Source organism: Condylura cristata, unplaced genomic scaffold (assembly GCF_000260355.1).
Source record: "Condylura cristata isolate star-nosed mole 26May11 unplaced genomic scaffold, ConCri1.0 scaffold00003, whole genome shotgun sequence".
In the NCBI taxonomy this organism is placed as follows: domain Eukaryota; kingdom Metazoa; phylum Chordata; class Mammalia; order Eulipotyphla; family Talpidae; genus Condylura; species Condylura cristata.
This window is the reverse complement of record NW_004567104.1, coordinates 30396754-30418289: the sequence shown is the minus strand read 5'-3', so window position 1 is coordinate 30418289 and position 21536 is coordinate 30396754. Positions and strand designations below refer to the sequence as shown.

General features: G+C 41.8%; 1 protein-coding gene across 4 annotated transcripts in view; it reads right to left on the bottom strand.

Moving 5' to 3' along the window:
* The window catches only part of OSBPL11 (oxysterol binding protein-like 11), a 63574-nt gene extending 53858 nt beyond the window's left edge, over positions 1–9716 (bottom strand). Inside the window, exons 1-2 of one of the 4 annotated variants that reach the window (XM_012733834.1) lie at positions 9670–9716; positions 8731–8926 (exon numbers count right to left, since the gene is read on the bottom strand). In XM_012733834.1, the coding sequence (XP_012589288.1) occupies positions 8731–8909 (179 nt within the window). In that variant the 5' untranslated portion in view covers positions 8910–8926; positions 9670–9716. The other 3 variants (XM_012733828.1, XM_004675141.2, XM_012733838.1) reach the window with 3 other exon arrangements.
* Between the last annotated feature and the right edge of the window lie 11820 nt (positions 9717–21536).

The following is a 21536-nucleotide window of genomic DNA, read 5'->3' as shown; positions in this document are numbered from 1 at the left end:
AACCTGAATTAAATATATTCTTAAAGTGCCAAGATGTTCCAGAATTCATTATTTTGGGACTACCCTCAATCTCGGTTCCCTACATCAAGTCTTCATTACTGTCATTTGTGGCTATTAGCATGCAATTAAAACATTACAACTTAATGGAGCAATTAAAAACTGCTGGTCTGTTTTTATTATAAAAACAGGTAACAAAGAACCAACTTATGAACAGCCTATTCTCTGGAAGAGCTATTTACTCTGTCCCTCTCTCATCCTTTCCAAATCCCTTCTCTAGTGAAAGCAATACTATCAGCTGCGTAGAAGAACTCCACCATCTGGCGGCCAGGATAAAGAACTTAAGGAGTGAAATCTTGTTCATTCAAAATTTGAGTTATCAGGTAGAATCTTCTAAACCGCAGGTTTTGCTCCCTCCATTTAAAATGTAAGGATTTGAACCTCTAACTTTCACACCTTGCTCCATTTAAAATGTGGGGACTTTTTGGGCCCTACTTGGTGGCGCAACAGGTTAAAGAGCAGACCTATGGAGCTATTGCAGCTATTGCAGCACTTGATGCCTGGCCAGGGTGGTGACCCACATGGCCTGGCAGACCTCTCCTGATTCACCTGCTGCTCCCCTCAGCAGCATATTTCATTCTATCTGCCTGTTCTGATCCCCATTGTGTTGCTGGTGTATCCTCTCACCCCCATACCTGTGGCCTGTACCCCAGGTCTTATATGCATAAATAAATCTTTAAAAAAATAAAAGGGGGCCCTCACTGGTGATGCAGCAGGTTAAAGCACAGCACTAAGAAACTAAAGCCACTTCAGCATGAGTTCAATATCCGGCCCAGGAGGTGACCCACATGGCGCAGCAGACCTCTCCTGACCTGCCCACTGACCCCCTCAGCAGTGCACTTCATCAGTTGGACTGTTCTGCAACTCACACTGTCTCTGGTGAAGCTTCTCACCGCCCCTGCACTTCTGGCATGTACCCCAGGTCTGTATGCATGAGTAAATAAATCTTTAAAAAAAAAAAAAGTAGGAACTCTTATAGATTTTCATATATCAACTAATATGAGGAAAATCTAGTTGTTAAGGGAGAACATACCACACAACTGATCATGTCATGTTTTCTGTTCTGAAGAGTTGACAATCCAAAAGATTTAAGCTATTAAAACGTACATTTTTTTCTTCAATCCTTCAACCACTGCACTGCTCAATAATTTGTCTATATTCTTATCTTTTAAACTTACTAACATTTAGGCCCTCCCTGGTTGCGCAATGGGTTAGGATGCAGCACTGCAAGCTAGCAACAGCCGCTTCAGTACGAGTTCCATCCCCAGCCTGAGAGGCAATCCACATGGCATAGCAGACCTCTCCTGACACCCCCTACCCCCGCTGCTCTTCTCAGCAGTATACTTTTTCTGCTCCCCACTCTGTCTCTGGAGAATCTTCTAATGGCTCCTGCACCTCTAGTCTGAACCCCAGTTCTATATGAATAAATAAATCTTTTAATAAATGAAAAATAAATTTACTAACATTTATTTAGGGTTAACACTAGAAGGTGAGTCTACAAAAATAATTAATTGAGCCATGTGACATTATATTTAGTCTGATGCTCATCTCCTCCTACATACCTTAATGATTGTTTCAACTCCTAAATCTATGTTATTATAATACACTTATTTCTTTTTTTTAATGCATACAAGAACTGGGGTAGAGGCTAGAGGTGCAGGTAGTGAGAAGATTCACCAAAGACAGAGTGGGGAGCAGAACAGGCAGACTGACTGAAATACACTGCTGAGGGGAACAGCAGGCAGGTCAGAAGAGGTCTGCCACACTATATGAGTCACTTCCCTGGCCTGGATAGAACCCATCACTGCAGTGACTGTGAATAGCTTCACAGTGCTGTGCTTTAACCTCTCATACCACCAGAAAGGACCCTGCGGATGCTTTTTAAATTAAGCTACTTGTTAATTTTCAAATCCTTTTATTTCAGTTCAACCCCTCAGTAACTTTCTAAATACAAAGCTTTCTGAAAATCCACTGAAAACGGTAGTAAAATAAAAAAGGCAACTACTTTGCATCCCAAGTCCATAAGCTAAATATAAGAGAACTAAGTACCCTTGAAAAAGACAAGGGTTTTTACTAGAGAAGAGACACACTGGTTTGTACCTTACTTATAATGACAGGAATAAATGAAAAAATCTACACTGAAAACCAAATTTTCTATCTATCAAACACTCAGATTTCTGCCAACCCAAAAACACATTACACTGATAAAGTCATTAGGAAACACACACTCAATCACTAGTACTGCACAAATCAAAAAGAAAAATCTGACAATAACTATCAAAACTACAAATTAACTGAGAAATTCTACTCCTGGGTATCTTACCAACAGATATATTCATATATTTGCAAGATGACACAGTTATTCACTACAACAATATTTTTAATAGCAAAATTTTAGAAACCAATGTCCTTCAATAAGGAACTTACTAAAGATGAAGAAGGGTAGAGATAGAGGACAGTATAAATGGTGATATGGACAGAATTGTGTCTCCCCAGTCTAATTCTTACTCGCCCCTTCTCTCTCTGAAACACACACAAGCCATTTGTTCATTCAAGTAAACATATTATTGCCAAATATTAAATTAAAAATACTTCTATTTAGTGACACTCTGGTGGTACAAGGAATTAAGCTGTAGCACCATGAAGCTATCCTCAACCACTGAAGCACAGTTCCATCCCCAGCCACAGTGCTACCCACATGGCACAGAGACTTCTCCTGTCTCCCATGCTGCTCCCCTCAGCAGTGTATTTCAGTCTGCCAGTTCTGTTCCTCACACTGTCTCTGGTAAATCCTCTCACCCACTGCACCTCTGGCCTGTACCTCAGTTCTGTATGCATGAATAAAATTTTTTAAATAAAATAACTATTAAATATTAATATGTAATGTTTTAAAAATAGACCTTAAATATGTTAACAAGATGGCACAAGGGGTTAAGTCTCAGCAATATGAAGTTGTCTGCAGCCACTGAAGCAAGAGTTTGATTACTAGCTGACCCATATGGCGCAGCAGACCTCTCCTGTCTCACTCCCTGCTCCCCTCAGCAGTGTATTTCAGTCAATCTGCCTGTTCTGTTCCCCACTCTGTCTCTGGTGAGTCCTTTCATCCCCAACCCTTCACCTCTGGCCTGTACCCCAGTTCTTGCATGCATAAATCTTTTAAAAAATGTTAAATGTTCATTAGAAAACTGAACAAAACAAGAACAGATATTTCACAAAAGGAAGAGTACAATATTAAGAAAAAGGTATCTCAGAACTTTTTTAAGTGCTAAAATAGACAAAACTTAAGCATATATTTTTGTGACACTGAACTTAACAGTAGTTTTTTTTTTTTTTAAGATTTTTTAATTTATTTATGCATACGTAACAGGCCAGAGGTGCAGGGGCAGTAAGAGAATTCACCAGAGACAGTGTGGGGACCTGAATAGGCAGATCAACAAAGTACACTGTTGAGGGGAGCAGCAGGCGGATAAGGAAAGGTGTCCCTCACCATGAGCATCAGTGGATCACCTCCGGGCCAGGGGATCTAACCACACTGAAGTTGTCATGGCCAGCTTCACAGTGCTGCGCTCCAACCCACTGTACCACCAGGCAAGGCCCTTAACAGTAGTTTCTTAGATGTGACACAAAGAAGAAAAAAATAGATTTGGCTTCATGAAAAATAAACTTCTGTGCTACAAACAGTATTATCAAGAAAATGAAAGAAGAGAGGCTAGAGAGTGATGAAAGTAAAAAAGTACAAACTTTCAGTTATAAAATAGATTAAGTCACAGTAATGCAAGTACATTATGATGAATATAGTTAATAAAAATACTATATAGCTAAGAGAATGAATCTTAGAATTCCTCATCACAAGAAAAAATATTTTATTACTACATATGATAACCAGACTTATTTCAGTCAATCTGCGTGTTCCACTCCCCATTCCGTCTCTGGTGTATCCTCTTCCCCCCAATTTTCTTCCCCTGCCCCATGCCACTCACCTCTAGCCTAAACCCCAGTTCTTGTATATACATGTAAATAAAATCAATCTTTTTTTAAGTGTCAACTGCATGCCAAGTGACATTATGGACTTCTGATTTTGCCATGGTAATATTACATTGGTGGGGCATTGATGCCCATGCTCTGGGTGTCAGAATGTCTCTTTCCTATAGATTCACATGTATGTGACCAAAGAAGCAACTCCATGTTTTCCAAAAGGCCTACAGAACATAGAGCTGGTGCTTCTCCTCTCTTCTTTGTGTTGACCATGTTAGCAATTTACTGGAAGCTGGTGGTTCCAGTCAAAAGGCAAACAATTTAAATTTTTTTTAAAGTGAAGATATCCCACATAATGAGAACAACTATTTTAAACTATATATCTGACATATATGAACAATTAGAAAGAACTCTTGCAACGCAATAATAGAAAGATCCAATTTAAAAGTGGGCAAAAGTAGATTAAACACTGGAACCTAAGACCTGAAATCCTAAAATTTATAGAAGAAAACATAGGCAATAAGCCCCTTGAGATCATGTGAATGATGTTTTTTGGATATGACAGCAAAGGAAAGGTAAACAAAAGCAGAAAGTAACAAATGGCAGTACATAAAACAATTTCGGGATACAATCTAAAAACGGGCAGAGGATTGAAAAAGACTTTTTTTTCCCAAAGAAGACATACGGAAGGCCAGCTGATATATAAAAAAAAAAAAAGCTCATCACCACTAATGACCAGGGAAATCCTAATGGGTAGGGGTTAAATCTCAGCACTATAGATAGCCACTGGGCCTAAATATGACACCAGGCCAGGGAGTGAGCCCACACATGGTATAACAGACCTCTCCCATCTCTGCTGCTCCCCTCCATAATATATTTCAGTAAATCTGCCTGTTCTGCTCCCCACTGTCTCTGGTAAATCCTCTAACCCCCCCACCCTGCTCCTCTGGCCTATACCCAGTTCTTCTATGCATAAATAAATAAATCTTTAAAAAGAAAAAACTAATGACCAGAGAAATGCAAATCAAAACACAATGAAGTATCACTTGATGCCTATCAGAATGGCTATATTAAAACAACAACAACAACAACAACAACAAAGGGCATCCCTGGTAGGGGGTTAAAGCACATTACTATGAAGAAGCTATTCGCAGCCACTGCAGTAAGAGTTTGATCCCCAGCCAGGAAGCAATCCACATGGCATGGCAGACCTCTCCTGTCTGGCCCTCTGCTCCCCTCAACAGTGTATTTTAGTCAATCTGACTGTTCTACTCCCTACTCTGTCTCTCACCCCCACACCTGTGGCCTGTACCTCAGTTCTTGTATACATAAATAAGGTACAACCACTTTAGAAAACAGTATAGAGGCTCCCCAAAAAAATTAAAAATTGAATCACTAAGTGACCCAGTAATTCCACTTCTGGGTATTTACCCAAAGAAAATTAAAACATTAATTAGAAAAGACAAATGCACCCCTATGTACACTGCAGCCAAGACAAGGAAACAACCTATGTCTCCTTCAGTGAAAGAATGCACACATTCACACACGAGGACACGTGAGAGTGCTACAGTGATAAAAAAGAATGAAATCTTGCCTTTGACAACAATATGGAAAGGCCATAGGATATCCTGTTAATTGAAATAAGTCAGAGAGAGATAAATACTGTATGATTTCACCTGTATGTAGAAATCTAACAGACCAAAAAAAAAGAAAGTAAAATCATATTGACAGAAATCAGACTGAGGTTACCAGAGGGGTGGAAGGAATGGGAGCTGGTGAGTGAAATGGCTGAACAGGATCAAGATTTACTTCTAGTTACAAAACAAGACAGTCAAGAGATGAATGGCAGGGGACTATAATCAACAACATGGTATTACAAATTTCAAAATTGCTAAGATGGTAAGTAGCATAATAGATCATCATGATCATTTTACAACGTATACAAATATCAAACCACATGTTGTATACCTGAAACTAATGTTGTATATCACTTATACAACATTTTTTCAGAAAACCAAGTGGATCTGAATATACCTCTCTCCAAAGAAGATATACAAATAACTAGTAGGTACATGAAAAGATGTACAACATTACTAGTCATCAGGGAAATACATTTGAAATGAGTATGTGAATATATTAAAACACCACTGCATTACTGCTGAGTATTTAAAATAGTGCAGCCACTTTGGAAAACTTTGAAGCTGATTCCAAGAAAAGTAAAGAGCCATCATTATGACTCAACAATTTCACTTCCAGGTAAATACCCAAGAGAGATGAAAACATATGTGTACATAAAACTTGAATGCAAATATTCATAGCAGCATTAGTCAAAAAAAGCCACAAAATAGCTGTCAGGAAATAGACAATCACTGGCCACAAAACAGAAACAACACAAATGTACACCAACTGATACATAGATAAGCAAAAATTACATTCAAATAAAGGAATATTATGCAGTCATAAAAAGTAATGACACAAGACATGATGTAACATTTATGAACCTTGAAAACATGCTAACTAAATTTCAAAGTCTGCAAAGACCAAGGTCTGAACTACAAGATTTTCATTCATTAAATTTCAACCAATCCATAAGACGTGACCACAACTCTCCATTTTAAAAATGGAACACTAGCAATTTACAGGTAGGGAGTTGGATATAAGCCTCTTCAAGTTCCAAAACAGCTGAAGTCATGGAAGAGACTAAGATAACAGAAAATGTGTAGCTCAAGAAAAAGATGGATATCACATCAGCCCTTAAGGGGAGCATCAACCAAAGAAAATGATAAAGAATAGAGGGATAAAAAGGAAACCAAAAGGAGTATCAAAAAAGTCAGTAAAAGATTTCTAACACAGAGAGAAATCAGTGTGAATAAGAAGTTTAAAATATATTTTTTTTTTCACTTTTTAGTGAGGATAGAGCCAAAGGTCACAAATAAAAGATAAGGCAAGTGTAAACGACTTTTAAGAGGAAAGAACTAGACTGGTTTCTGTTATTGTTCTTAGTCTAGAGACTGACGCCTCAGGGGGAAAAGTCTGGGAAAAGAGAGCAACACAGGACAACAGAACACTCCCTGATCAGTCTTCTAGAGGACAAAAGGATAAATTAGATGAACACTATATGGGATTAACCTTGGAGAAGTCCCACTGAAATAAAAAAATCAGTATATAAATGCATTAATGCCTTGTTTATCTGCATCTTTGCTGGTGAGTTCCACATTAAATGAATTTTCCAGACACCTGAAACTTTTTTTAATTGTAGCTATTATCTTTTGAAACTGTTCACCATTATGGCATAAAGTTCTATGTCTTCTTAAGCAGACTGCTTTCTGGGTAACTATGATTACTGTGCTAGGAAGTAATATAGCTGAGTCTGCATATTAGTTTTTCACATATTCTTTAACTGTCCTACATCGTTAGTTGCGATTTTTTGTCACATTCCCCTAATAACCTTTTCATCTGTGATTCTGACAGATTCTAGTTGGAAAATTATGTAGCCATTAAATAATACCGTCAATAAGAGATAATAGTGTCCTTAGTGAAATCACAGGAGTAAAGTGCATAACTTTATGACAGCTCACTCCAGTGCTTCTAACAAACCTGTTTCACTTTTCAACCTGTTTGAGAATGGGCATCAAAGAGATGATGATGTCAGAAGAATGACCTCTGACTACATGGACTATTTATCTTGCTTCCTTAAATAACATCAAAATACCTCTGCCAAAGTAATTGATAATTTTTTTGGTTTTTTTTAAAGATTAATTTATGCATACAGAACTGGGGTACAGGCCAGAGGTGCAGAGGCCGTGAGAAGATTCACCAGAGACAGAGTGGGGAGAACAGGCAGATTAAGTACACTGCTGAGGGGAGCAGTGGGTGAGACAGGAGAGGTCTGCCAAGCCATGTGGGTCGGCTCCTTGCCGCAGGATAGAACTTGTGCTTCAGCGGCTGCGGCCAGCTTCCCAATGCTACGCTTTACCCAGTTGCGCCACCTGGAGGGCCCAGTAATCGATAATTTTATATGGTTACTCTTAAACCACAGATAAACAACACAACAAAACATCATAATGATTCCAAGTGTTAGCCTAAACTTCTTACAGTAACTAAACACACTTTTCAGTCCTCCAGTCATTTACCAATAAAAAGTTACAATCTTCTACACCTTACTTCTGTATGTTAATAGTGTCATAGCACATTTCACATACACGGAATTTTTTCACGATAAATTTACTTCCTTCACAAAAACTTGGCTTGAATCCCTTTCAAGTTTCACAGAAATTTCGCAACTACTAACTGCACAAAAGCTAAAAAGGACTAGCGTCAGGCAAAATTTAAGAACACTTAAGTTCTAATACCTTGGAATAAACTGCTATGACTCATTCTTAAGGTTCTAGATGATTCGAGCCCCCTGCGCTCTGCGTATCACAACACAGGCAAAAAGAGAAGTGAGGACAGAATTAAGTCAGAGGAAGGGCCGCAGAGGAAGTGCAGGGATTTACCTAGGCAGTCTCCTAAAGCCTTCAATGAATACCTGTTGAATGGAGGGAGTAACTTGAATCTTGCTCATAAAAGGTGAGCTTCCAGGTCCAAATAAGATGTATTAGTTGCTTTTGGAAGTCAGTGCATAAACGACCTTCCAACTGATGCAGATTCCTGCACACTCACCCCCACTCCCACCTCTCCTCAGAGAAAGGCACGTACCTGTACTGCCAGCCTTTCGCACCGCCACCGCGGCTACTGCTGCTGCTGCTGCTGCTGATTCCGCCCCCACAGCTGCTGTTGCTGCTGTTTTTGTTCGGGGTCACCGCTGTGGCCAGGCCCTCCAGCTTTCCTTCGCTCTCTGAGACTTTCATCGTTGATATTGGTTCAGCACCCTGCATCTTAACTCCAGAGTCCACTTACCCTTGTAGGGAGGGAGAGAACAACTTCTGTAAGTAGTTCTGTAGGTGGTACTCTTTAAGACTGGATCTGAAGGTGATCCCAACTGCTACTGCGGGCGGCGGCTGATGTGGGGACAGCAAAGGGTCCGGGAAGGCACACACGCATTCCCACCGAAGGAAAACTTTTAAGAGGCCAGGGGAAGCGATGAGGCCAGCTATCCTTTTCAATAAATATCTCCTTCCCGGCAAAAGCAGGACTAACATCAACTAGCCAGGTAATTTGACGACATACTCAAAGGAGACGCAGAAGCCGAGGAGGGAGGTCGCGGGTCCCCGGTCAAGAGGGCTGAGCGAAGGACGGAGGACCACGGGGAAGGGACCCCGCGGCCTGACCTCGGGGCTGACCGGCCCCGCTCCCGCGTCTCGTCTTCTCCAGCTGGCCCTCACACACAGCTTCCAGTCCTGACTGCTCGGCGGGAAGCGCCGTAGCCCCCAAGACAGAGCCCGGGCCGTCCGAGCCGAGCCAAGGAGGAGGGTCGGGCAAGGAGGCCGCCGGGGGCGGGACGCCGGCTCCCAGGGCCGTCTTCCCTCGAGCCTGAGGCGAGTCGCTCTGGGCGACTTCCTCGAATGCCTTCGACCCTGGACTCTCAACTGGGCTTCCAGGGGCGGACAAGTCCCTCGCCCTCTCGCCGGCCCCAAGCGTAAAAGCCACCGCTGCGGCCGCCGCCCCACCCACAGCCCCAAGGCGGGTCACACACACCCGACTGCTAGCTCCCCGCCTTCCCTTCCGGAGTAGCGTGAGCTCACTTCCCTCCACGGCGAAGCTCTCGGCGCCATCTTGGAATAGGGCAGGCGCCCTGAAGGGGGCGGAGCCTCGAAAGATTGCAGCGCAGACTGAGAAAGGGAAAGGGAGCGGGAGGCGGAAGCAGCAGTTGGACGGGCCCAGGACCGGGAAACAAAGGGTCGCACGGAAAGACTGCCCTTGTGGAGTGCGACTTCTGATTTTCCTAACAATGCTCGGCCCTTTATTTGAAGGCCCACTGCTAGCATTTTAGGATGAAAGTTTAGAAAAATAATGTGTGTTCTGTACAGGGAACAATTAGAAACACCTCTTCGTTTTTACCAAGCTTTCCAAGCATGCATGACAGTGGAATGAGGCAAGTCAGTGTTATAAAACAAAGTTGTCGTGGAAATTAGAGCTCTTGGAGTCAAAGCTATCGGACAGTTATTCCACATCTCTAGACCTCTATGTAAAATGAGGACGGTTGAGTAGGTGACTTCCAAAAGTCTCTTTAATCATAAATTTTAGGGGTTTTTTTAAATATTAGTTTTTTAAAGATTTATTTATCTATCTATTTATTTATGCATACAGAACTGGGGTACAAACCAGTGAGAGGGTTCACCAGAGACAGAGGGGAGCAGAACACGCAGACCCACCACGTACCTTGGGGGGAGCAGTGGGCGGATCAGGAGAGGTCTGCAGCGCCATGTGGATCACCTCCGAGGTGGGGATAGAATTCATGCTGAAGTGACTTTAGCTTCTTAGTGCTGTGCTTTAACCCGCTGTGCCACCAGGGCTCTCCCTAAATTTCAGTTTTTAGCAGCGTCACTTTGCATTCAGTATTGGTGCGGTATACAAAATAGATGCAAAGAAGTGAAAAGGTGAACAAAGTAGTAAGGTAATACAGATAAACAAATAATTAAGTCCAAGAAGAAAAAAAAATAAAGGGAACGGTGTAGAAAATAAATAGGATGGGATGGAGTACCTACTTCAGAAGAGTGAAGGAAAGTCATTTATGATAGAATGTCATTTAAAATAAGAAATGAAGAATGGTGAGGAAGCTAAGAGAAAGCAAGTTTTACTAATTCTGCTAAACAGACCCAGGAGCCTGGAACAAGAGAATGAGTTGTGTTAAATGAAAGTGAAGAGATTGAAAAATTTCAATTTTATTGTAAATACAGTGTGAAAATCATTAAAAGGTTTAATCAGAAGAGAGTTGTGGACATATCTTTTCATTCATGACTTCACAGATGGGTCTGGGATCATTGGATTGCCACATTTTTAAAAATTGCACATTCACATATATAATAAGAGCTAACTCAATATAAAATTTTTGAAAAAACTAACTCAGGGCCTCTCTGGTGGCACAAGGGGTTAAGTCTCAGCACTATGAAGCTATCTGCAGCCACTGTAGCATGAGTTTGATCTCGGGACAGGGAGCTGCCCACATGGTGCAGCAGACCTCTCCTGTGTGGTCTCCTGCTCCCCTCAGCAGTATATTTCAGTAGATCTGCCTGTTCTTGTCCTCACTCTGTCTCAGGTGAATCATCTCAACATCCCCCTCCCCCCCCACACACATCTGTGGCCTGCACCCCAGTTCTTGTATGTATAAATAAATAAAATAAATCTTTAAAAAATAAAGCTTTGCCTTGAGAAATGGTCCTATGGAAAAAAAAAAAGGCCTGAGAAATGATCTCAGATTCCTTGATGGGCAAGGAAAAGAGTTGGATCTCCAACAACTTGATCTTTACATCCTTCACCTGGCAGTCCAGCGTGGTGACAGGGATAGACTCTTTGTCCTTGGTCTTACCTTCACAAGCTCTATGGCCGCTGCCCTGCCCCTGACCTGGGCTATGACCCCAGCACTCTGGGCTGTTGATGCAGCCTACACAGAAAGCAGCACAGCTCCCCACTCCAGGGCCTCTCCCCTGCCTCCTGCCTCCTAGCTTTCCTGTAGTCCTGGCGCCATCTCCTATTTTGTGGCTCACAGGAAAAGCTCCTAGTCAAAATTGGATGCCCACTGAAGATGGCTCATAGGCTCCCTTAGGCTTATGCGCTACATCAAACTAAGTGCGCTGGATTGTGTTCTTTTACAGATTCTGTCTTATGGCATCAGGACATGTGAATACCCCTGGAGCATTCTTGTTTTAAGTTCCATCACATATGAACCAGTGTTTTTAGAGAGTAGTGGTTTTATGCCAATTTCTGTTTTATTCAAAGGAAAATTTTATGTGAATTTATGCAAACAACAACACACCCCAGAAGAAGTGCAAAAGGGAAACACACAAAGGTGCAGTGGCATGTGAAACTCAGCTTCGTGTCAGGTAGAAAATTTGGGGACCCATCCTGGAATGTCATTTGGGAACAGTTCTCTCCTTGCTGGACCGCAAAGTTCTCTTATCTCGTTGACCTAAGTGAAGAAATTAATCTGTAAGGCACTCTAACCTTGTTTGTTGGCTACCTGAGGATCTCACTGCCTCTGAGAAATTGGAGTGATGCCTGTAGATAGTGATGTAGTTTTTAGTCAGTAGGTTGAGTGCAAGGTCCTTGGGTTCACTCTGGGTAAGGTTTCTCCAGAGCTCCCCTTTCAGTTGCACACAGCAAGATTCTCCACGACACAGAGAGGTCAGATATATTTAAGGGGCAGGTTTATTAGAAAAGAGACAGAAAGGAGAATGATGCTTATATAGATGCAGTGGACAGAAAAACCTGCCCAGAAAGGGACAGGTTTGCTGAGAGAGGCCTACATGGTCACAGGCGGTCAGCCTTGAGGAGAGCGGCCTCCACTGAGGGAGGTCAGTGTAGGTAAGTCCCAGCATGCTACAGGTTCCTGGGCAGGCAGGAGGCTGCTGCCCTGCAGAGCAAGAGCTGGTGGAAAGAAGCACCTGCGTGGCCACAGGTGGGCAGAAGGAGCTGCAGCCCCTCTGTGGTGGCAGTGCTGGGTTTTATCATCTTCTTCAGTATGGAGGGTCTCATCTTCATGGGGGGATGGTTTGTTCATTAATCCCCAGATCGCCACCTTTAGATCCTTGCTCTTGACACTCCCTGCAAAGGTTTGGCACCTGTCTCGGTGTTGTGCCTCCTGATCAGGCATGGAGGCCTAAGGGTCTTGGTTTCCATAACTTGACTAAAGGCTTATGCTAATCCCTTACCCCTACCTCTGTGTGTGAAAAGGTTCCTGAGCTTGTAGTGCTCCCTCCAGCCTTTCTGTTCTTATTCTCTATCAGATATTGTCTCTTGCCTTTAGAAAGGAGCTGCTTTCCTGTGCATATTTACCAACTATTTGGGTGGGGTAAAAAGAAGCTTCCCCACACTTTAAAAATTTTGTTAAAGACTTAGTTATTTATGAATACAAGAATTGAGGTACAGGCCAGAGGTGTAGGGGGAGGGTGAGGGCATGCACCACAGACAGAGTGGGGAGCAGAACAGGCAAACTGACTGAAATACACTGTTCAGGGGAGCAGCAGGTGAGACAGGAGAGGTCTGCCAAGCCATGTGGGTCACCTCCCTGGGGATCCAACTTGTGCTGCAGGGGCTGTGGACAGACAGCTTCCTAGTGCTGTGCTTTAATCCTTTGTGCCTCCAGGGAGGGCCCCAGACTTTTAAATTTCTAATGGAGGCAATATATTTTTTAAATAAAGTTTTGACTGGCCCTCCCTGGTGGCTCAGCAGGTTAAAGCACTGCACTAAGAAGCTTAAGCCACTTCCGCATGAGTTCGAGTCCTGCCCTGGAGGTGACCACATGGCTTGGCAGACCTCTCCTGGACCCGCCCGCTGCTCCCCTCAGCAGTGTGCTTCGTCGATCTGTCTGTTCTGCTCCCCATTCTGTCCCTGGTGAATCCTCTCACCCTCCACATCTCTGCCTGTACCCCAGTTCTGTACAAATTAATAAATAAATCTTTAATAAATAAATAAATAAAGTTTTGACTACCTGAAAGAAAAGATGTGTGTGTGTGTGTGTGTGTGTGAGAGAGAGAGAGACAAAAAATAAATCTATGGGGCTTTACTACCCATAGTCAGTTTCCAGACTAAGAAATTTGGTCTTTTTTCTAAGCAGAAGGGAAAATAGTGAATGATTCTAAGCATAGGAATTGATTTTATGGTAACCTTTCTGTTACTTAGTAACATTAAAAAGCAAAAATGTTTTTATTATAATAGTTTATTTTTACATCATTTTGTGCCTTTTCCCATCTCAGTTGTAATCCCCATGGGCTTCCCATCACCAACTCACCTATTTGCCATCACCATAATCCTATGTACTCCCCCCCCCATTTTTGATCCCATTCCCCACTCCACGCCCCTAAAATGTCTCTGGTATATAGTTGTTCATTATTAATTTTTCTCCCTAGTCCTTTATGCTCCTGCCATGAGTGAAACCATCTGGTATTTTTCTTTTTCTTCCTGGCCTATAAAAAGCAACAATTTAAATAAAAATTTTTTTTTAATAGAGCGCTATTTGGCTTTAATTAACTATTCATGAATCAGGCGGCATTCCCTCAGTGAAGCAGAAGGGCACTGCAAGAATTTGTACTAAATGGAAGGTTTCCATAGTCAGGGAGAAGGTGGGACAAGAAAAGAAAGATTCTAGGGAAAGCCATAGCCCTTAGTGAAAGACAGAGTAGTCTTACAAGGCAAATCACCTTATTAGTATTAACCTTGAAATTCCAGGTTGATTGGTTTGAAATCCCACTTTTGGGAGAAACTGAAACTACAAATGCATTAGGCATTAAGTACTAGGAGGACTTGGTATAACAATTACATGTTGTTCTTTCTTCTTTAAAAAAAAAAAAAAAAACACTATACAGACACTGTTTCCAGACCTAGCTTCTACGGGTAAGTACAGCTGAATTGGGGTGTTAGGAAAACTTGTTTTTTCCACTCATATTGCTGGATTTCAAGCAGAAACTTGGCACCTGGCTACATTGCTGAGCCTTGCAAACCATAAGATGAAAACAGAAATTTCTAGAAAGGAGTCTGTGTTCCATTGATCACTGTAACAAAAGCAAGAGATAGATTTTTGTAGGACCAGTATGCATTTCTAATTTCCTAAATCTTGTTTAACTAGAAAGAAGCATGTAAATTCACTCCTCGCTGCTCTATCTTCTTCCCCTTTCAATGCTATATTCTTTAAAGTGGGATTGGGCAACCATGCAACCCTGTGAAAAGTTGCTCAATACAATGGGCATGGCATAAAAGGACATTCTGCTCCTTCCTCCCATCTCTTAAGGAAATTATGGTTTCATCATAAGCTGTTCTTACAAATCCTAGCCCTTTCACCTGCAACAACCCCTAATTTAGCACTGAACTATTCCAGGTGTTTTAGAATTCAACTGATCAGATTTTAGGCAATTCCTTGTATGTTCTAGGAAGGCATTTTATGCAGATCACAGTGTAATAGTATCAATTCACGTCAAAGAAGCAACAGAGAACTTGTGTCCTTCAGTCATGCAAAGAGTGATTCTACCAGCTTCAGCCCTAGGGAGCCTGAGGCGACAATTTCCTTGTTGGTGGTGATTTAAGTTATCCTTTGTCATACTGTTAGTTGCCAACAGTTAGAAGTCTGTTCAGGCTGCCAGAGGCCAAGGTCAGTTAGTCTGATTTCTGTCTTCAATCTCCTATAAGCCTGAATGCTCTCCACACTTCTATGACCCTTTCTCATAGCATCCCCCTCCTGGTTTCATGCTCAGCTTTTGATCAAATCTAAAGAGCCAAATGTGCTATAATTACAGATTCTGAGGGGTTTTGTCTGACTTTCGCCAATTTACCTCCCACAAATTTTGAAGAGTCAATGGATATCAAGTAAAGAATGTTTACTGTAGATAATATAATAAGAGAGGGATCGCTGCATTGAGCCAAGTTCTTGACCTAAGAATAATGGGGGTCCCTGGTTTTAGGGGGCTGGTTGGATTATCAGGGAGCAATATCATTAGGTTCTTAGAAGGGTGTGAGGCTGGCTTTCACTGGGGTAGGTACAGATGGCTTACCTGCTTCTTCATATATTGTATGTCTCCTTAGCATCTTAAACCAGCACCGAGAGATGTGTGTTTTAACATGCTCATGAGTCATAGGGGACTTCAGGTCATATCTTTTGTTATCTAGGTTGTTTTCAAGTTTCAGATGGTTCGAGAGCTGTTGCCCAAAAGCAGAACACCTCTGCCAGGGAAGAAGATCTGACTGGCTGAATTCCTATCAGCTTAGGAGCTCATTAATAGGGGGGTTAGACAAGCCACATCTGGGTCCAAAGGGTGCTGTGATAGTCTAGGCCTTGCTAATTGAACAAAAGACAACAGAAAATCACATTTGCAATTGTATATCTGTCTCTTGCTAGTGAGGGAAAATTGTGTGATAATTCTCTGCACTATAAAAAGCAACAGAAGTTTGACCTTCTTAGTTGACAAGAGTAAAACAGACTTAGTTGCTGAACAGGTTTAGGCAATGAATGTAGTAGAACCGTGGGGACTTAGGACTTAGTAAGTAGAGAGTGGACACTTCAAATAAAGAGAGGAGATACCTTTGCTCCAACCAACTATTGCCAGGAAGGTCCAAGGAGACCAAATTTGATTTTCAAAGACAAGACAGAAATATGGACTTTAGGGCCCTCCCTTGGTGGTTCAACAGTGAAGCTTGCCGCAGCCTCTTCACCTTGAAGTCAATGCCTGCCAAGGAGGTGACCCACATGGCTCAGCAGCCCTCTCCTGACCAGCCCACTGCTCCCCTCAGCAATGTACTTCATCGATCTGCCTGTTCTCTTCTCTGCTCTACCTCTGGTGAGTCCTCTTACTGCCCCTGCACCTCTAGCCCGTACCCCAGTTCTGTATGCATAAATAAATTAAAAAAAAAAAAGAATAATGTGAAAGCCCCCCTAGTTTTAAAAGTTGATTACTTTCAAAAATAGTTTTTAAATGTAGGGAACAAAACATAAAATGTTTGTGGCCAAGTTTAAGCCGTAGGTCACCAGTGTGGGATCGCTGGTCTACAACCTGTTCTAACTGCAAAAATTTGCAACCAGAGAAAAACTTCACATTTCTGACAGGACTGGTGAAATCTAAGAGTAAATCTTAGCAGTGTTCTTATGGCTTGACACTTTTAGAAAGAGATTTTCTAATCAAACCTTCTCATTCTTGTTCTCCCAGCCATATGTGGGAGCAAAGAAATGGTGGAAATATCAGGTGTGCTAGTTTTCAAGAGTCCTGAACAAAGTACCACACAGTGGGTGGCTTAAATATACAGAAATTAATTTTCTCACAGTTCTAGAGGCTGGAAGTCCACAATCAAGGTGTGAAAGGTTTGGTTTCTGCTGAGGCCTCTCTCCTTGGCTTCCAATGTCTGCCTTCTCTCTCTTCATACAGTCTTTCCTTTTGTTTAAATCCTAACATCATCTTTGTATAAGGACACAGTTAAGTTGAATTAGGTTCACCCATAAGGCACATTTTAATTTAAATTACTTCTTTTAAATTCTTATATCCAAATACAGTTGCCTTCTGAGATACTGGGGGTGAGGACTCCTACATACGAATTTTGGAAGGACAAATTTCAGCCCCTAAGAGTAGGTTCTCTATATAACCTCTCCCAGAGTAGCATATACTCTTTCCATTGTTTTCATTTAAAAGAACTAGGTAGCCTGGGAGCAAGTTTTTGTTAATACCCTGCTGACCCCCAACTAGTGAACAATTCAAACACAGTTTGTCAGAGTAGAAAAGAGTTTGGAGATCAGAGTTCTTAGAAAGCATTGTTTAGATGAGGAAATAAGACACAGAGCGGTTCATCACATGACAGGACGATAAGTTCTCTGAACCAGGTGGGTCCTTGGAATCATCTATTCTTGCTTCGAGAATGTTCCTTCCAAATAGCCCAAATTCATTTCACATCTGCATATTCAGGTCTCCAGATAATTCAAGTCAGAGATCATGCCACCAAAAGTATTTTTCTTTCTGGATTAAAATATTTGATTCTAGGTAATTATTCAATTCCTTTGAATATTTCTTTTAAGATATGATTTCAAACATCATCACTGGCCTGTACACACCGTTATATTTATCATCCTATAGGATCTGTATAGAAAGAGAGAAGCTAACTTGAAGATATGGCCAGCTAGCATAAAGTAATCAGGTCAATCATTTACTTTATTATTACTAGTATATTATAAATATGGTCTTTCATTATCGTAATAGATCTCTCTGTCCTCCTACATTAACCTAGTCTAGAGTCCTTTACATGAAGGTTATGAAAAATTCATGTTCCTACCTAGAGCATGGTCTTAACTATTAACGTTCACCCTGCCAGATTCTTCCCACTGTTCCAACCTACTGGACTCTGATTCTGACATCTCTACTCACTGTCTCCTCTCTGTGTTGTCTACAGATACATCAGGTTGACATCTGTACTCAACAAATTTGTCAAAATTTTGACCAGGACAGAGTCTGAGTAGGTTCTATTCTCTGGATTCATGTGAGTCTGATTTATCAAAACTTTTTGTGAGGGTGAATTATATCCATTCTTACTCAGCTTGTTTTTCTTTACTTTATTTAAAAGGTGCTAGCAAAGATTTTGTTGTAATCTTGTGGCTATTCTTGAACTTCCCTTGCTGGGGAAAAAAAAAGAAGAAGAAAAGAAATCCTGTGGATACAGCATTTTCCTACCCTATGGCCTAGCAGTCTTAATTTTAAAGAATCATCGAAACAAGTTTGTGGTTGAGCACAAACAATATGGTCTCTGCGGTCCAACATCTTCCAATCTATTTGGGATATGAGAAAGGAGGACTTTAAAGTAACCTGTCTGGCCCTCCCTGGAGGTGCAGCAGGTTCAAGTGCAGCACTGCAAGTGAGCTGCAGGCGATTCAGTGCGAGTTTGATCATCAGCCCCAGAAGTGACCACATGGCTGGCAGACCTCTCCTGACCCTCCCTCTGCTCCCCTCAGCAGTGTACTTCCTCAACTGCCTGTCCTGCTCCCCACTCTGTCTCTGGTGAAGCCTCTCACCATCCCTGCTCCTCTGGCCTGTATGCCAGTTCTGTATGCAAATAAATAAAATCTTAAAAAAAAAAGTAACCTGTCTGAACCAAACATAAGAACAGAGCTGCAGGTAAATTAAAACCACTTTGGCTGAATCTGCTTTGAGCATGCCAAGTTATTCCCATGATTTTCTTCTTTTGCAAATTCAAGAAAATAACATTTTGAGTATGGATTCTGATGCAGTTTTCCTTAGTCTCCATTGAATTACCTCTAAGGAATTGGGTTGGTACAGACCATGAAGAAGATGTGACTAAACCTATCTGACTCCAAACCTTAAAAGATGTTCCATTTTTGCAAAGATTAAAAGACTGATAATAAACTACGAAGCTAGCCACAGCTACTTCCGCATGAGTTTGGTCCCCAGCCAGGGAGGTGACCCACATGGTGCAGCAGACTTGTCCTGTCTCACTCTCTGCCCCCTTCAGCAGTGTATTTCATCAATCTGCCTGTTCTACTCCTTATGCTGTGTCTGGTGAATCCTCTGACCGCCCCTGCCCCTCTGGCTGTATCTCAATTCTGTATGCATCAATAAATAAATCTTAAAAAAAAAAAAAAAAAAGGACTGCTCATAAGAGAGCTGCCACAGAAAGGGGAAAGTGGAGGTTGGAAATCCAGGAACAAGGCCAGATCTGTATCTGCTGAGGGCCTATTACCTGATTCATAGGTGGTTGTCTTCTCACTGTGTTTTCACATGGTTAGCAAGGTGAAATAGAGTTCTCTCTGGTTTCTTGTATAAGAACATTAGTCTCACTAATTATACCCTCTTGATAAACTTCTTGATCACTTCCCAACAGCCCTACCTCCTAATATCAGCACATGGCAGGAGGCAGGTGTGGAGGATTAGAATTCAACATATGGATCTGAAGGACACAAATATTCAGTCCAGAACTGTGAGAGTTCATCCCACCTCAGACTGGATTCTGAGGATTATTCTATTATATACTGGTTCAGTCATGTTTTGGCTGCTAGTGAATTTCAAATATATTAGAGTTATTATCTTATCCATAGAACAAATTCCACTTGGCTATGTTAAGATGATGATTATTTAGTATTTTACAATCCATTTTAAAAAGTAACCTTTTCCATAAGCAATTTATCAGATACCTGTACAAGTACACTCATAGTTTATAATAAGAAAATTAGAAATAACCTAAATGTCCATCAGTAGGATACAATGTGGTTTCTGGAGTAGTTTTTTAATTATTTAAATTTTTGTTAATGAAAATGCTTTCATACTACTGTGTCAATTCATTGCTAGACCTTCTAGCTAGTCCCCTACGTTTGTTCTTGCTTTTTCAATTCCCAGCGATCTAAAAGACAATACAATAGGATTATGGTGCTTCTGGGTTTAGGTCTTCCTTCTGATCTGCTCTTCTAACTCTCTGTCATATCCCAACAGCCCCCATGATCCTGCCTATTCTCTCAAACTCATCTCATCTGCAAGTGCTCTACTTCCCAACCACCTATGAGCTGTCTCCATTTTCCTCAGTTTTTTAAAAAACCTCCTGGTGGCCCTCCCTGGTGGTGCAGCGGGTTAAAGCACAGCACTGAGAAGCTAAAGCCACTTCCCCATGAGTTCGATTCCCACCTGCCCCTTCCCGCCTGCCCCGGAGGTGACCACATGGCGTGGCAGACCTCTCCTGGCCAGCCCATTGCTCCCCTCAGCAGTGTACTTCCTCGATCTGCCTGTTCTGCTCCCCACTCTGTCTCTGGTGAAGCCTCTTGCCACCCCTAAACCTCTGGCCTGTACCCCAGTTCTGTGTGTATAAATAGATAAGTCTTTAAAAACAAAACAAAACAAAACAAAAAACTACCTCCTGGCTTGCTCTTACTCTGCTCTCTGCTTTCAGTATTTCTTCCTCTTCCTCTAAAATCAAATTCAAACATTACCATCCCCCTCTACCTTCAGAAAAGTTAACCCAGAGTTCGGCAACAGAGAAACATGGCCGCCCCCATGCCTACCTGGAGGGTGTACTTCCTGCTGTTTCTCAGGACTCCACTTTCATCCTCACCCTTGCTATGGGCACCCTGTTCTTCAACAGACCTTTAATCAAGGTGTGGTCACAATCTACAAACCAGAGTTAGCTATGGAAGCACACCATGTAGATGTCATTCCTCAGAAACCAACACGCAGGCTAGAAGGATCAGCTTCACACAGCAGCTGTTAGCCCAGGCCCAGGGCCAGGGCCAAGACCACAGCTTGAAGATGATGCCTAAGTTATTCTTCATACTACCTCTGTTGGCAAGAAATGGCTTCCTGAAACTCTTTACTTTGCTTGAAATATGTTTCGTTAGTTATCAGCAAATAAGTCCAAGTTGTCCTTGAGGGAAAAAAGAAAGTTAAACTCACCTTGGCTCTGCAGGAAGCTGTCTGCGTTGGTGTTATGTCTGCCTCACTACAATGTCTGTTCTTGGGGGCTGAAATGTGTGTTCACTTCATATTTTCCCAGAGAAGTACAGGCTCTATTGGATGCTAAATATTGAATGAATACATAAATTAACAAGTGAACAAATATATGATTCTCCTAGCACTATGTCTATTAGTTCATTTTAATTATAGCTAAATGTAAAACTATAGCTAATGCTATATCTGTTAGCATCTGGTGTTTGTTTCGGGCTGTATTTGATCACTTAAAATGATATTTACATGGTGGCCTCCCTTATGGCATAAGGGGTAAGTTTCAGCAATATAAAGCTACCTGTGGGCACTGTAGAAGGAGTTTTATCTGCAGCCACGGAGGTGACCACATGGCGCGGCAGACCTCTCCTGACCTGCTCACTGCTCCCCTCAGCAGTGTACTGATACATCAGGTTGACATCTGTACTCAACAAATTT